The sequence below is a fragment of the Leptodactylus fuscus genome, chromosome 11 (genome assembly GCF_031893055.1).
Source record: "Leptodactylus fuscus isolate aLepFus1 chromosome 11, aLepFus1.hap2, whole genome shotgun sequence".
NCBI classification, from domain to species: domain Eukaryota; kingdom Metazoa; phylum Chordata; class Amphibia; order Anura; family Leptodactylidae; genus Leptodactylus; species Leptodactylus fuscus.
In genome coordinates this window covers 577,953-595,397 of record NC_134275.1, presented here as the reverse complement: position 1 = coordinate 595,397, position 17,445 = coordinate 577,953, and the positions used below count along the sequence as shown (strand labels likewise).

Below are 17,445 nucleotides of genomic sequence, written 5' to 3'. Positions count from 1 at the left end.
ACAGGTTAGTGTGTGCAGGGGCATTATACTACATGGGGGCCACTGGGGGAGGACAGGTTAGTGTGTGCAGGGGCATTATACTACATGGGGGCCACTGGGGGAGGACAGGTTAATGTGTGCAGGGGCATTATACTACATGGGGGCCACTGGGGGAGGACAGGTTAACGTGTGCAGGGGCATTATACTACATGGGGGCCACTGGGGGGGGGGACAGGTTAATGTGTGCAGGGGCATTATACTACATGGGGGCCACTGGGGGAGGACAGGTTAGTGTGTGCAGGGGCATTATACTACATGGGGGCCACTGGGGGAGGACAGGTTAGTGTGTGCAGGGGCATTATACTACATGGGGGCCACTGGGGGAGGACAGGTTAACGTGTGCAGGGGCATTATACTACATGGGGCCACTGGGGGAGGACAGGTTAACGTGTGCAGGGGCATTATACTACATGGGGGCCACTGGGGGAGGACAGGTTAACGTGTGCAGGGGCATTATACTACATGGGGGCCACTGGGGGAGGACAGGTTAATGTGTGCAGGGGAATTATACTACATGGGGGCCACTGGGGAAGGACAGGTTAATGTGTGCAGGGGCATTATACTACATGGGGGCCACTGGGGGAGGACAGGTTAACGTGTGCAGGGGCATTATACTACATGGGGGCCACTGGGGGAGGACAGGTTAATGTGTGCAGGGGCATTATACTACATGGGGGCCACTGGGGGAGGACAGGTTAATGTGTGCAGGGGCATTATACTACATGGGGGCCACTGGGGGGAGGACAGGTTAGTGTGTGCAGGGGCATTATACTACATGGGGGCCACTGGGGGAGGACAGGTTAATGTGTGCAGGGGCATTATACTACATGGGGGCCACTGGGGGAGGACAGGTTAATGTGTGCAGGGGCATTATACTACATGGGGGCCACTGGGGGAGGACAGGTTAATGTGTGCAGGGGCATTATACTACATGGGGGCCACTGGGGGAGGACAGGTTAATGTGTGCAGGGGCATTATACTACATGGGGGCCACTGGGGTAATATTACAATTTGTATGGCTGTGCTGGTTATACCGTTAAACTTCTCCACCATTGTTGTCAAAAAATTGTTCTAAGCCCCCCAAGAACCAACACCATGGTCACCCCCGGGCCCCGCACTAGAGTGAACGATTTGGGTTCCTGGAGCGCGCACAGGCCAGAACCCCGGACAGCGCTCACGTGAACGCGCAATAACGAGCGCCCACGACTGCGCCAACTCCCGGGCAGCGGCTGTGGCCCCGATAGCATGCCATACCACCGACTGACCACTAGAGGCGCTGATTTCTGCCCATGACGGCCACACTGCATTGTGAGGTAGAACAAAGAGAGCTGTGTTCATGTCATTCAGTAAGATGGCGTCCTTGGCGTGTATTCTAGGCAGATACAGCGATGAATGACTGACACAAGGCTACAGCACGGCAATCATGTCCGACATATGAGGCGGAATCCTCCAGCGCCCGCGTACGGGACTCGCGGTACCTCAGAGAACAAATGGAAATCTCGCGATAGCGTCTCCTCACGGAAGTTGCCGACATATTCCGAGCGCTGATTTTCCAGTTCGGTGAGTGGAGGGGGCGCCTCGGGTGCCCTCTGCAGGTCAGAGCCTGCTAGTGCGGCGGTGCTCGGTGGCTGCGGGAGGAGCTTGTTCATTCGTTGTGTGCGGAAGCCGAGGCACCGGGTGGCCCGGGGACAGCAGGTAAGTCGCCCACAGGGGGCGGACTACACGGGGCTACATAGGAGGCCTCCCTGGGGCGCTCACCGGGAAGCATGGCCGACAATGTGCGGTATAATGAAGCCGGGGCCTAGACGCCTCAGCGCCTGCACTAGTCCCGGGCTTTCTCCTTTGTGGCCGCCATGCTGTGGTGTCGGTGTGGGGCTCAGGGCTGTGCAGGGGGCGGATGCCGGGGCCTGGGAGAGCTCGGGGCTTGCGGGCTGTGAGGCCTTATAGGCCGGCGGCTTGTCTGGGCGTGTAGGCCGCTGCTGGAGGCAGCATGGGAGCCCTGGCTGTGCCATTGTCAGTGCAGGGGTTAACTACAGATCGGCCGATTGTCTCATACGATCCGTGTGCAGAGTGATTTGTGGTCATGGGAGTAGGAGCACATGGCTGGAGGGGGAGGGGATGCTGAATGGGTTAATGCTGGTACAAAGAGGCCGTAGCCCTCCAGCCATAGGGGGTGTCAGCCTGCACCCCCTCATCTCAGGGGGCTCTCATAGTGATGAATGGCAATGGCCTGGGCCCAGACACCATTCAGAATCTCAACAAAGCTCAGATCTGATGTGCTGGCGTCTTAGACTTGTAATAAGGCCAATACAAGTGTCTGAAAAGGAGGAGAAAACATCAAGCCCTCTGCAATGTTGTGTCCCCGGGCAATTGGAGGAGGGGGAGGAATAGCAGCATGTGGCATGGAGAATTGTGCACATTGATAACAGCCTGGGGCCAAGTGGTCAGGAGGAATGATGGCCGGACGACGGAGACAACCTGGATCCAGCGGAGACCTGTCACATCTCCTCTTCTCTGCATGTTACCTCCTAGCCAATGAGACACAGCCCCCCTCCCCAATATGAGGGGATGGCAGCCATCTAGATACCATGAGATGAGGAGGGAACCATTAGGATAGACTAAGATTGTGTGAGATGTATGACATGTGCACCATATACCCAGGGTTTATGATGAAAGCCCCCTGTGAGGTGCCTGGACCCCAAGTGTTACAGGTTACCTTGAGTGTTGCCTTTAAAAGCGGAGAAGGAGGTTCCAGCCTAGCGCCACATCTGGTACTTTGCTGCATTGTTTACATATGTGGTGGGTTAGTATAGTCCTCGGTCATACGTGTCAGGTCCTATAGCATTGATGCATTATTATATATGTGGCCTTGTCATGCCGTCACATAAATTTTTTACCCTTATATATGTGCTACTGTTATACAGTGAATTTTATGGCAGATTAATCTGCAGCAAAACATGTCACTTTGTCATTGTCTCATTGTGGTTGGTATCCAGTTATAAGTCTGTTCCATAATATCAAAGACTTGCAAGCAGGTTGTCAGGGATCATTTCCAGTGTGAGGCTTCTTGCCGCCTGTGCCAAGTCCTGATCAGCCTCCTTTAGGCACATAGTTCCATCATTGTCCTCAGTCTGTCCCTGTCTTCTCCCGATAACAGCGCCTTGCATGCTCACATAAGAGGTGACTGTTTGCTTGTTTGGCCGATCACTGGACACGTGTGCACAGGGCAATGGCCGGGGCCAGGAGGTCGAAAATGTGGTCGTTGGGCCTTTTAAAGGGATTGTCCAGTTTCATAAAATACACTGTGTAGTTCCAGGGCGGCCGCACTTGTTTTGCAGCCTGCAGCGGTGACATCACATTACACAGCTCAGCTTCCAGTCTATGTGTTGGCCTCGTCTCGCTTTCTCCCCAAGGTATGCTGTTGTTATGCCATTGATCTAATAGAGTTGCTCCAGAACCTGCCACAGGCTGGAGATGAGATTTTCTTCTATGGTGTGTTGAGATGATTTGCTGCTCCTTCTCTTTTCCACCAAGGCCAGACATTCTCTGCAATGGTCTGCGGTCCAGTAAGAGATCATGTTCTGATGTCTGTGAGTCACATTGCTGATCCTCCACCTGCAGAGGCCGAGTTACCAGCTGGAATAGCAGAGATGGACGCTTGTCAAAATGATGGCTCGAAATATCAGGCTTGAGAGAGGGGGTAGAGGCGGCTGACATGGCGTCTTATGTCACTAACTTGTACCTCGATAAAGAGGAAGGAGCGTGTCCGAGGACCAGAGACCATAGAATAGCGTGCGGGTCAGGCCGAGCACCACAGGAGACGTCTTGTAGTGAGCAAAGACTTGAGGCCCAATGTAATGTCCACGTCACCGAATCTGGAGCTACAATGGGAACTGAACTCCTGAATTGTGTACAACTGTAGGTGACCTGTAGTCCGGTTCCCTGTGACGATCTACGACCTGCACAAGAAAAGACCCCTAAGGCTTCGTGCACACGACCGTGTTCAGTGTGTGGATCAGTAAAAATGGCGCCAATGACACAGGGATTGGTATGTTTGTGTCATCCGTGGTTTTCACTGACCCAAAATGAATGGCTGGGCAGAGCCGCAGTTACAGACAGGTAGCTGGGTGTATAAGGGCTCGTTCACACGGGGCGGATTCTGATGCCGAATTCACCTCAGAATCCGCCCCCTCACAATGGAGGTCTATGGAGATTGCTAGCTTACTTTTTCCCGTTACGCTAGGTTCACACTAGCATGCAGAAGACGGAAAGCTGTCAGAGCGGGTGCGGCGGTGAACGTTTTATGCTCTCTGCCGCGAAACCTTTTTTGTTTTTTTTAAAACCAGACACAGAGAACTGCATGTCCGACTCTGCGTCCGATTTAAAAAAAAAACGGTTTCGCGGTGGAGAGCATAAAACGCTCACCGCCACTCATGGCTGGACATCTTTCAAACCCATTGAAATGAAAGGGTCCTGCAGGTTTCCGTCTCTTGCCTCTGTTTTGTGCAGGAAACGGAAACCTGCAGAACGGAGACCGGGCGCAGATGTGAACGAGCCCTGCGCAGTGTTCTGTATCAGTGCACAGCACCACACGTCTGTCTCCTGTCCTGCGCAGTATGTTCTGGCTGCCCTTTCTTCAGGCAGATTCTGTGACTGGTTCAGCGCCGGCGTCCACCTCACAACAGCCCCCTCCGGACTAGGCCCATTCATTTGAGCATACTTCGGAGGGGGAAGCCGCGACTGTCGTGACAGGTGCATTTTGGGCGGCTTCCCCCATCAGAATCAGGACCAAAATAAGCGGTCCCATGACTGTGTGAATGAGGCCTAAGCCATTAGAAATGAATGGGTCCGCACTGTATCTGCAATTGTTGACAAAAACTACCGTCGTGCATGTGGAGCCTTAAGGTGCACTCTTGTTTGAACCGAATCCTCCTTAAGGCCTTGTTCACATCAGCGTTTGTATTCCGTCCGGGGGAGTCCACATGAGGAGTCGTAGAACGCAGCTGCAAGCAGTGTGAAGTGAATACGCACAGCAAGCACATGGACCCCACAGCAGACAGGTGACGCTAGTGTGAGTGTAGCATAAAGCAGTCACAGACCCTCTACCTAGTGGAGGAGTGAGATGGATAGCACTTGATTTCTTTTAGGCCATTCTGACCCCCTTGAAAAACCCAATCCCCACTAAAGCACCTGAGAAAAGTCAGAACCACATGGGGCAACACGGTGGCTCAGTGGTTGGCGCGGCAGCCTTGCTGCACTGGAGTCCTGGGTTCGGAGGAGTTTGCCTGGGTTTCTTCCCATTCTACAAAGACAGACTGATAGGTATTAGAAAAAAAAACAGCCCCCCCTCCCCGTGTCATGAGAGCCTCCATCTAACACCAAGCAGTGTAAGGGTGGTATAGAGGGGAGGTCTCCAGTTCGGACGCCTCGCAGGGCACTACTATCAGACTGGTGTCTCCGGTATTATATGGCCCCTCTTATTTGTGGTCTGTTCTGTTCCCATAGACTAGAATAGCAGTGACCATACACGGAATTACATGGGGTAAAGCCAGATTGTCTCTGTTGTGTGTTTGTGACTGTTTTGACTCGCCCGGACAGATAATATTGGGAGGGGAGGAGAGATTCGGGAATCCGTCCAAGTTACCCAGGATTTTGGCAGTGGAACACTCCCCTCTTCCCATTTGGAACATAGGCTTGCATGGCAGATCTGCAGGTGTGGGGGGATGTGGGAGGGGGTAATAGCATGGTAATGAGCATTTGGCCAAAAGCTATTGAGGGGGTGCGGCCACTGTCAGTGTCTTTGCTCCCATCTGGATGAATTCAGAGTCGCAATAATTTACTTTTCTAACTATCAATTTAGTGTGATATGAGAAGTTTTGATGGGAGGGGGTCTGTGCCAAGTCGCCCACCAATTGCTAAAATAAAGGGACAGAATTGCAGCTGGTGCCCCGTCTTGTGTCAGAGGGCCAAGCAAGTGATGTAGAGACTTTCTAGGTGCCATAGACCACTTGCTCTGAGGCCCGGCTCACATCTGCGTTCGGGGAGTCCAAATGGAATAACGAATGCATTAAAAAGTGGTGAGCAATGAAACCACACGGACCCCATAGACTATAATGGGGTCCGTGTGTCTTGTGCGCGGTGTCCGCACAAATCATACAGAGAGATTGCAGCATTTTTCTTTCCGCATGATTTGTGCAGAAAACACATGGACCCCATTATAGTTTATAGGGTCCGTGTGGTTTCATTGCTCACCGCTTTTTAATGTGTTTGGTATTCCGTTCAGGGGGGGCCTAAGCGGACTCCCCAAACTGATTACCAAACGCAGATGTGACACAGTGCTAAGCTGAGATACCAAGGGACACAGTGCTAAGCTGAGAAAGTGATGGGTAAAAAAAAAAATGCCGTAAGTGACCATAAATAACCGGCCTAGCTCCTCGCTTCCTCCTGATGTCTCAGAGTTGGGAGGTCGCTGATGTAGCTTTCCAGTAAGCCCTTCTTATTAAACAATCAGACGTTACTGTAGTGAGACAACGGTTCCAACAGAAAAACTGTCCATGTCTTGGTCTTCACTACTTTACGTTGGAAAAACACATCTGTTTAGGGTCCTATTCAGCTGAACTTGTGTCCATATCGCCCATTCGCATCATTCCGTGGCCCACACGTGGTCAGGGCAACGTACCCATGAGCTTTTTGTGAATGTTCTTATATAGAAACTATTAAAACTTAAAACCCGGCTTAGTAGATGATGATGATGTCAGCCGACATATAAAACATAAATTGTCCTTAAAGGGATTCTACCATTAAAACAAGTTTGTTTTCTAGTTACCACGTCGGAATAGCCTTAAGAAAGGCTAGTCGTCCCCTTCCCTGATCAGATGCCTCTGGCCTGCCGTTCGGTAGTGTCATGGTGGTCCTCAAGTCAGACCAATAGGTATATTGGTATGGGAAGGATCATATCTTATTCTCACTTATAGCATTTCACATTTAATCATCATTGCAGGGTTTTTAATTCCAAACACATAGTTGTATCAGTCAATCTATGAAAAAGTTGTACTGTTTACCTTCTGACCCTCTAAGCAATTCAATGAACGCCATCAGCTCCATCTCCTGTGCAGACATATGAGGAGGGAGTGGTTCTGCTTTTACTACCTCATGTTGTGTGGTCTTGGTTCCCCCCCCCCCCCCCTTTTTGCAAAAACATTATTTACACCAGTCATGGTTTTTCTGTCCATACACACAAGTCCATCCTCCTGGTCCCGCTGCAACAGGAGACATGAGATGGGGTTGAGATGGTGGAGGAACTTTACATTTACTACTTTTCTCATATATTAAACCTTACAAAGTCTTATTCACAATCCAACTACTTTCTTGTTTCATATCTTTCATTACCTCAAACCAAACTTCCTTTTCTGACCAACTTATTGTCATTAACCCATTAATTAGCACTGAGGCTGATTGCCAGATCACTACTGGATCACTTCACATTTCTAGAACTTGCAATAACTTAATAACTTACTTGAATCTTTCTTTCATAACAACCTTGCATGTTCACATAACACTATCTCACAAGCCTTAACCCCTTCAGGTTCCTGCCGGCTAGGTACATTTCCCATGTTGCACTTTCCTCTATGCCCACCTCTGGTTGACATATAAACCTCTATGTCTCTCAGTACTGTATACTACTACCGTACTCTATTAGATGCCACAGATACTGTACCCTCCTGATCTAACTCCCACTCCAGGCATTTTCTCCCACCCAGTAGCTCACAAAGTGCTTGCTGGGCCCGAGAACAGTTCAGCGACCCCTTTGGCCAAATCGTGACTTCCTAAATTTCAGTCACCTTCCAGTCGCTGATCACCGCCCCAGGAGTTAGATACGGTACAGATATCAGGCTACTTTTCTGCATAACAATAGATTCTATATATCAACCAGAGGGTGAAGCAAACTAATGCTAAACAAAACAAGAACAACCTAAAACCTTTCAAATTCTCCTGAAATCATGTGAGATAGCGTCGTGCGTACTACAAGACAAACATAAGACAAGACTTATCCTCTGGCTAGGGGCGTCCCCCTTTGGTTTCCGGACAGAATTACAGAGGATCTATCAGTCATTTCATGTACTTTGTACCCCATATCTCTAATTGTCCCCAAGAGGAGGTATCTGGCATGTGAGACCGACCGTCAGGGGCGCTCTTTCCCAGACCCACCGGACACACCAGTCTGATCGCAGGAAGAGTTGGTCTTTACGGCAGACCCCAACAGACCATTCCATACCCTCTAGGTATTAGGTAGACTCATACATTCACACAGCCGTTACATGTTAGACATAACAAAACAGTAATACATAGAGCTATCCAATCCAATATACCATTAAGTATCAAGAATGATATTCTACGGTTCTTTGCCAAATAATATGGGCTGGAAGTACAAAGAGACAGACTATAGCATACCTTCAGATCCGGTCCCAGAGTTAGAAGACCCCCGGAAACACAGAGATATTGTAAGTAAGAAGCAATGGTTCTTACCTCACCGGTGATTGTCTGTGTGTCCTTTGATCCTTAACTCTGTTATTGCCGGGTCTCAAGATATTGAGGTCTTTTGCCTTTGCCAACCCCCCGTTGAGCGCCATTTACTGTCATGGTGGTCCTCAAGTCAGACCAATAGGTATATTGGATGGATTCCAAATTACGTCACACTCCGGAGCGTCAGTGATGCAATGACACAGAAACAAGATGAATCTGGGCTAAAGCATAAAGTTTATTGAACAAATCATCTTTTCTTATACGCAAAGAAGTGGGCGTACATACAGGGTGTATTATAGAGTAATCAGTAACTCGGTAGGCGTATATGGGTGTGTCATTGAGTAATCATTACCCGTTAGGATTCAGCAATTTCTATACATGAGTATTACAAGAATATCCCGCCCCTAATCATGAATATTCTAACTGTTCTGACATCTGATGATGAGGTTCGCTCAGTGCGCATTACGTAGTGTATGTTTTAGTCACCTTACCGCGTGGCATAACAAAGTCTATTTTGACCTGGGTTTTTCCATTAGTCTCATCTTAAGCTATTTTAATAACCATCTTATCACTTTATTCCAGCCACTTTATTACTCTGTTTATTATGGGGTGCGGCATTATGTCTACAAATATTCTGATTAATATGGACTATGGGTCAAGCTGACCTGGAGAGATGCATGTTACAAGCTTAAGTCATTGAAAGAATGTATACACATATAGGGAATATATATGAACGTATTGATTTCCTATCAGTAGAATTACCGTTTTTTTTGCCGGTATACAAATGAGTTTTCTCGCAGCATTGGGGGCGGGCCCCAGCACTCAAACAGCAGTGGGGGTGTCCCCAATGCTTCCAGAGAACTCTCTCCAGCGACGCCTCCATCTTCTTCCGGCTGGGGTCAAACTCCTCTCTGGCGCGCATGCGCAGTACGCTCCTGTAGTTCTCAGTAGAACGCCCCCTCCCTCTGCTCGTCCATAGACCAGTATTATCAGGAGGGGAGGGGCGTTCCTCCCCACTCACACTGTACAGCTCTACAGATGCTGCTGTGGAGAAGAACGTACCTAACTGACTGTAAACGCCCTTCTGACTGTAAGGAGCTATAGTACCGGCACTGATAGCTCTTCACCGGGGGCACGGATCGGGAAAGCCAATAGTGCGCTGAATTCAGCAGTATATAGAACTGCCTGTGCCCCGGACCATGAAAGGTGCTCTTTAAGTTCAACTTTATTGTTAGCATTTACACTAGCCTCTGCCCGCGACTTCGTCTGCGTGTTGTTGGCGTCGATGATCCGCCGGTATTCAGCAAATTGCTGCTGTCAATGGTTTGCCTGCTCCGGCACTTTGGCAGCTCTCAGACTGTCCTGCTGCAGACCTTGTTCCTCACACCGTGCCTGTGATTGCTCCGCCATCTCAGCAGCTCGCTGGGACACCTTTCTAATGAGCATGTTGTTGGCGCCAATGATCCCTCTCAGCTCCGCTTGAGGAGAACTCTGTGACTTCTGCCTCCTTCATAGCTCTCGTTGTTTGCAACAAATTAGATTTTCTTTTCCCCGCCATGTTTAATATTAGCAAACTGCCAATGTGGAGTAAAAGGGTTTGCCCATGTCACTGTGTCAGCACTGCCTGGAGCAGATCAGATAATATGCAGATGCTTGTACACAATGGACTGAGGGTGTTAGCGAGAGATAACAGACCTGGCGTTATCAGAAGCTGAGATAAGCGGCTGCAGGAGCAGTGTAATATAGTATGTGAACATAAATTCATAACAGTAGTGAAGCCATGTTATTTACCAGGATACAAAGTAGTCTGTGTTACTCCAGGTTACAATCTATCTATGTGCCAAATATCATTCAAATCCATTCAGCCGTTTTTGCGTGAATAAGGAACAAACATCCAAACTATCGCACTTCTAATATTAGTAGGATTATGTCGGCAGCTTGTCCCCTGATGACACAAGTGTTGTTACAAATACATATTGGCCGGATAATTGGGCAGGGGCATCTTTACAGTAAGTGTAGTAGAACATGAATCTATGAATGACATTACGTATAGGTTGATAATGGGTTATTGTTTTTTCTGTTCACACGCTGACGTCTTTTTAATATTTTCCTGCAGACATGGACACAAAGAAGTTGATCACGGCGACAGACACCCAGTACTCTGGCAGCCTATTGCAAGCACTAAATGACCAGCGGCTGCAGGGCTTGTATTGCGATGTCACCGTCATCGTTGAAGATCGCAAATTCAGAGCTCACAAGAATATTCTTTCCGCCTGTAGCACTTACTTCCACCAACTCTTCATTGTCGCCGGTCCGGTAGTGGAATTGAATTTTGTCAGAGCTGAAATTTTTGCAGAAATTCTTAACTATATCTACAGCGCTAAGATTGTTCGTGTGAAATGCGACATGCTGGAAGAACTGATCAAATCTGGAAAATTGCTGGGAGTTCCTTTTATAGCAGAGCTTGGAATCCCCTTATCACAAGTGAAGAGTATGTCTGGCGGAGGCAAAGATGGTTCTCCTGAAGCCCAGTCTAATTCTGACCAGAAACCACGGGATGCGACAAAAAACACAAGCAGTCCATCGTCCAGCGCGGCTCAATCTGAGGGAGAGAAGGAAATGCCGATCATCGGTGAGTCCTTCTCATTATCAGCCAATAAAGAATCCGAGACAGAAACAAATGTGATAGAAGACGAGTCAGAGGACGATGACGTCATCTTCTGTTCAGAGACTATGCCAACCAAACCCGTCATTCAAGAGAAAAAAGAATCGGTGCAGACCCCAATTGTTCCCCCTGTTGACCAAGTCCCTGATGCGAAAAAAGCAGTACCGTCAAGTCAACCTCCACAGCCGAATCAAAGCCCTAAACCTCAGACTCAACCCCCTTCAAAAAATGTGGTTTCTGCCCCGAGTGACACAAATTCCAACCTTTCTACTCAAGATCCTCCTGCAAAAGATTCTGTCCCCGCTCCTGCTGCGCCGCCCGCACCTGCTACGCCTGCCCCTTCCATCCAGACTTCCCAAACCACCTCATCTGCCACACCAGGGTCGACCCAGAAGCAAGCCCCTCCTGACACTACTCAAAACCTGCCCAAACTACAACCAATTGGTATCGTTCATCCCAAAACTGAGCTGATATTGGATGGAAATGGCATTTCAACCTCCCCCGTGTCTTCTGCTGTGTCCTTGGAGCAGCCAACGATTACGCACAAAAACGTGTCATTCGATGGTGTCCAAAAAAAGCAAGTGGTTACCTTCAGCCCCGGATCATCCTCCAAACCGGGAGAATTTAAGATTAAGATCGCGGACGTTGTTTCCGGAACCAGCAAGGACTCTTCGGAGCCCAGACGTATCATCGATGGGAAGAAAATCATCACCTTGGACCAGGCGTCAGAAATCGAGGGTTTGTCAACGGGGTGCAAAGTTTATGCAAACATCGGCGAGGATACGTACGACATAGTCATCCCCATCAAGGAAGAAGAGGAAGGGTTGGCTAAGTTGGAGGAGGACGATGAAGGGTTTCCAAATCGTAAACGAATGAAACTAAAACACGACGACCATTACGAGCTCATCGTCGACGGAAGAGTCTATTATATCTGCATTGTATGCAAAAGATCATACGTTTGTCTGACCAGTTTGAGAAGACATTTTAACGTTCACTCCTGGGAAAAGAAATATCCTTGTCGCTATTGCGAGAGAGTCTTTCCTCTGGCAGAATATCGTACAAAGCATGAAATTCACCATACAGGTGAAAGAAGATATCAGTGCTTGACTTGTGGTAGTTCCTTTATCAATTACCAAGTCATGGCGTCACACATTCGATCTGTTCACAGTATGGACCCTGCGGGAGACTCAAAGCTTTACCGCCTAAACCCATGCAAGACTTTACAGATTAGGCAGTACGCGTACATAACAGAAAATACAAATTCTGTCCCCGTCATCAACGATGGTGGAATCGTGTATGACATAGACCCGGACAAATCGGAACCCGCCTCCGCCGAGAACCACTCTAACGAAGGGCCAAAACCTGTAAATTGGGACGATATCTTCATTCAGCAGTCCAACCAGAACATGTTTAAGCCAACTACTCCGGAAGGCAGTACTGAATTTGAGTTTGTTATACCAGAATCCTATTGATCATACTGACCTATACGTTCCAGCGTAACGAGAACCAGGATTACATGATCTTCAGGTGAACTGCTGTCAGGATCGGTTTTTTTTAACCTTAATATAGCCTACAAATCGGCCTAGTTTTAGCTTTTCTTCTAAGTTACCACCAGTATGGGAGGGCATCTTCTAGCCAAACAATCACGCAAGGTTTTACAGAGACAATGGACCTAAACTTTGGGAGGGCGGGGGGGTTTCGCAACCTTTGTATAGGAAATGGTTAGACAAAGAACTTTGTAATAACAAGAAAAAATAAAGGTGTGTATTACATTTCACTGAAGTTGTTCCAGCGTGAGTTAGACAGACCCCAATACGTTAGGCATGTTTGCACTTTAATATGACGACAGGTAAGCTAATTCAGTGGTCTCGAGGCCTAAAACTAAAGCCGAGTGATAGCGGATATGAGGGTCTTCCACTCCTTTAATAATACACGCAGATGATGAGGAAGGCTGCTAGCAAGGCACGCTCGGCGTATGGCTGGCCGTACACTCCAGATAGCGCTTTGGCCAGCAGCTTTTCTCACCACCATCTCCCATTCACATGCAGGCAGTCGCCAAAACTTCCGATAGTGGCTTAACTCCCCAAGAACTGGTGCCGACCCTTATCACCCCCTGGGATAGTCGGGGAGCCCCCATATGTATTATAGTCTTACTGTAATAGGCAGCTTCACCCAACATTGTAAAGAAATGCAACCAAAATAAAACCGAAGGCAGTCGATAGGTTTAGGAGCCTTTTAGCGGCTTGGCGTTCTCACACGTTGGACCTCATAGACCTGCTGATGTTACTTTTTGAAATCTACAAAAATGGTTCTTAAGTGTCTAATCTGTACCCCTAATAGGTAATCTTATGTCACGTTTACTGTCGGAGGTCTGCATTGTGTTTTATGTTGGACATTCTTGATACAATATCTTCCGTCTCCGTAGCTACAGCTGCAAATAGTGAAATAACCCAATCCAAAAAGTTCCTGTGCATGTATGAGTGATCGCTCGTCCCCCCATACAGGTGTGCATAAGGCTATACAGGATATCTCAGCAGGCCTCGCAGTATAGTAAGAGCTTGTGCTACGGTTACAAGAGGGCATTTTGAGGTCTCCTACAATGGCTTTGCAGTAATGATTTCCCAAAAAATTTGCCATAGCAAAATCATTTGTCCGATTTTCCATGGGCATTGCAGTTGAATCTTATTTATTTATTTATTTTTTTAAGTCTTGCGTATTTTACACATGCAATTCACATACCGTATATACTCGAGTATATACGGTAGGCCCGAATCATAAAATTTCTATGCAGAAATTAAAATCACGCGATGGAAGAAATTTCTCTCCGTATCTGACTTGTATGGAACGTCTCCTGTTACATTAACCGCAACTTCATTGACGTTGGGTATTAGACTATTATATTAGGCTTCTGTGCTCACTCCAAAATCCTAATCTATCTACTGTCAGGGCCCAGCAATTGGAATCCATGTTTGGGAGTTCCTTGTTACAAGATGCCCTCTCATATCTCATATCGCACCTTTCCCTGGTGTAAATGAATGGGTATTAACTGTTTCCCCACTGGATTTGACAGATATAAGTTATTTTTCTCCATTTTTTGATTTTTCTTACTTAGCCCTGTTGGGTTCCCCGGGTTTCCTTCCATCTAGCTGTACGGCCTGTTCCCTGCTGTGCAGTGTGGGGTTCCCATTCTTACAAACCATTTACTCCATGTTTGATATTGAGGATCCGAATGCTGGGCTTGTCGTAGTTAGCATAGTACAAGTAGGCCAATGGATAGGGGCTTTTTTTTAATGACGACTAGTAAGAGGTTTTTCGTTTTTTCTGTGTGATTATACATTGTACAAAGACTCGGTGCAGGTGTCTGTATATAAGAAGCTGAGATACAAGAGCTGTACTTCTAGGCCTTTAATAGAAAACTGGAAACAGGTCGCCCAGGTAGTCGGAAACCAGGTACGTTACCATCATGGGGTTGCGCTCCTAACAACTTGTTATAGGGTTACAATATGTTTTATCTGTTTACTAGAAGATGTCAGTTGCTGCGCTCTGGCATATATAGGGTTATATCATCTCTACGAGGTTTTCTGACTCTAAGGGTGAGTTCACACAGGGTTTTTTGGTCAGGATCCGCCTCAAAATCCTCACCAAAAAGACGGCTCCAATTGAAATCAATGGGAGCCAGTCAGGTCTTTTCTCCGGGAGCTGGTTTGTTCTTCAGGCCGTTTGGCCTCTCCATTCAGCCTGAAGACACTCCCGACTAGGCTCATTCATTGGGCCTAATCCGGAGCGGAGGGCGCAGCTGGTGCAGTGCATCGGCATTCAGTCGAGGCTACCCGTTTTTTGGACCAGAACCTGAGGCGGCCTCTGCTTCAGGTTCTGGACCACAAAAACTCAGTGAACTTCCCCTAAGGCTATAAATTTTGACAGGACTCCTGAAGAGACTGAGAGTCCTGCTATGACTCCGCCCACTCACAATGATTGACAGCCGTCGGAGTACATGGAGAGCTGTCAGTCATCTCTCCTGCTATCAGATAGGACGGCTCAAGTCACCTGACCGGTGGTATCTGGACCATGGAGGGTTACACCCATACTTTCTAGTACATTATATTAATAAGTGACATTCACTGTCTTTGTATGTAAAAGTTTAGAAACACTGAATTTTGCCTCGCCCTATTATTTGCTGTGGCGACATATACTGTATAGAAGGGCATGGAGGATTGGATAGATGGTATACAAGTATTGGGCATGCTGGTATTTGTAGTAGAGCACCCAAGTCCTGAATATTATGGCTGCCGGCCTGTGACTATAGAGCCGGTAGTGGGTACACGTGTGGCTTGGGTATGCTAATAACGTCTGTGGGAAACCCCAAAGTGTTAATGCCTCAATAACTCACTTTGTGTAAAGTATTTTCTCGTTTGGAAATAGTGAATGTGAATACGAATAGTTTACGGCTTTAAAGGGAGTCTATTAACCATTCCTGGAAAGGCTTTATGGGGAATCTCCTAGGGATAGAGCCAGACTGATAGCCAAGAGAGAAACTTTGGGTGCTTTATATACAGTAGAGCAGGGGTGCCCACACTTTGTCAGCATGTGAGCTACTTTATTATATGACCAAGTCGAAAGATCTACCCACTTCTTGTGGGCAGGGCCGGGGCGGGCATGTTGGCGGGGCCGGGCGGATCGTGAGAGCAGGAGACAGCGGCGTTCTGTGGCCGCCCAGGGATCCCCGCTGTCTGCTTGTTCACAGCGCAGGCTGAGAGTTATCTCTGGACACTGGTAGGCTGGGGCTGTGGTTGCGGCTGGGGCTGCGGCAGCCACGCCTGCCAGTGTCCGTAGATGACTCTCAGCCTGCGCTGTGAACAAGCAGCACCCCGGCCCCCTCCATCCCTAAGAGCGGCCTGCAAGTGTCCGGAGTGCTTGTTCACAGCGCAGGCTGAGAGCCGACTCTCAGCCTGTACTGTGAACAAGCAGACACCGGGGATCCCTGGCTGCATCCCGCGATCGACCCATACGTCCATTGCGATCAACCGGTAGATCACGATCGAAGTATTGGGCACCTCTGCTGTAGAGCAAGGACTGACGCTTCTCATACTCCAGAATTTTTGAAGGACTTGTATGGTTTCTGTATTGGTGAGCTGCTGTCCCTTTGTTTCACAAGCGTACCGGATAGTGTGTTAGGAGAACCTGTAGCTCAGTCAGTAGGGTGATGACCTTGTATGTCTGCACCGGATAGTGTGTTAGGAGAACCTGTAGCTCAGTCAGTAGGGTGATGACCTTGTATGTCTGTACTGGATAGTGTGTTAGGAGTACCTGTAGCTCAGTCAGTAGGGTGATGACCTTGTATGTCTGTACCGGATAGTGTGTTAGGAATACCTGTAGCTGTCAGTAGGGTGATGACCTTGTATGTCTGTACCGGATAGTGTGTTAGGAGAACCTGTGGCTCAGTCAGTAGGGTGATGACCTTGTATGTCTGTACTGGATAGTGTGTTAGGAGTACCTGTAGCTGTCAGTAGGGTGATGACCTTGTATGTGTGTACCGGATAGTGTGTTAGGAGAACCTGTGGCTCAGTCAGTAGGGTGATGACCTTGTATGTGTGTACCGGATAGTGTGTTAGGAGTACCTGTGGCTCAGTCAGTAGGGTGATGACCTTGTATGTGTGTACCGGATAGTTTAGTGTGTTAGGAGTACCTGTAGCTCAGTCAGTAGGGTGATGACCTTGTATGTCTGTACTGGATAGTGTGTTAGGAGAACCTGTGGCTCAGTCAGTAGGGTGATGACTTTGTATGTGTGTACCGGATAGTGTGTTAGGAGTACCTGTAGCTCAGTCAGTAGGGTGATGACTTTGTATGTGCGTACCGGATAGTGTGTTAGGAATACCTGTGGCTCAGTCAGTAGGGTGATGACCTTGTATGTCTGTACCGGATAGTGTGTTAGGAATACCTGTAGCTCCGTCAGTAGGGTGATGACCTTGTATGTCTGCACCAGATAGTGTGTTAGGAGTACCTGTGGCTCAGTCAGTAGGGTGATGACCTTGTATGTCTGTACCGGATAGTGTGTTAGGAGAACCTGTAGCTCAGTCAGTAGGGTGATGACCTTGTATGTCTGTACCGGATAGTGTGTTAGGAGTACCTGTGGCTCAGTCAGTAGGGTGATGACCTTGTATGTCTGTACCGGATAGTGTGTTAGGAGTACCTGTAGCTCAGTCAGTAGGGTGATGACC

At 48.2% G+C, this 17,445-nt stretch overlaps 1 protein-coding gene across 1 annotated transcript; it reads left to right on the top strand.

Moving 5' to 3' along the window:
- The first annotated feature begins 1,611 nt into the window (after positions 1-1,611).
- Positions 1,612-12,918, top strand: ZBTB33 (zinc finger and BTB domain containing 33). Its single transcript, XM_075260368.1, has 2 exons — positions 1,612-1,734; positions 10,679-12,918. Exon 2 carries the CDS (start codon positions 10,681-10,683, stop codon positions 12,697-12,699), a length of 2,019 nt encoding a protein of 672 aa, XP_075116469.1. The 5' UTR covers positions 1,612-1,734; positions 10,679-10,680; the 3' UTR covers positions 12,700-12,918.
- The last annotated feature ends 4,527 nt before the right edge of the window (positions 12,919-17,445 follow it).

Excerpts from the sequence above, each read along its gene's own strand:
- ZBTB33 (XM_075260368.1), top strand. The coding sequence starts at position 10,681 with ATGGACACAAAGAAGTTGATCACGGCGACAGACACCCAGTACTCTGGC.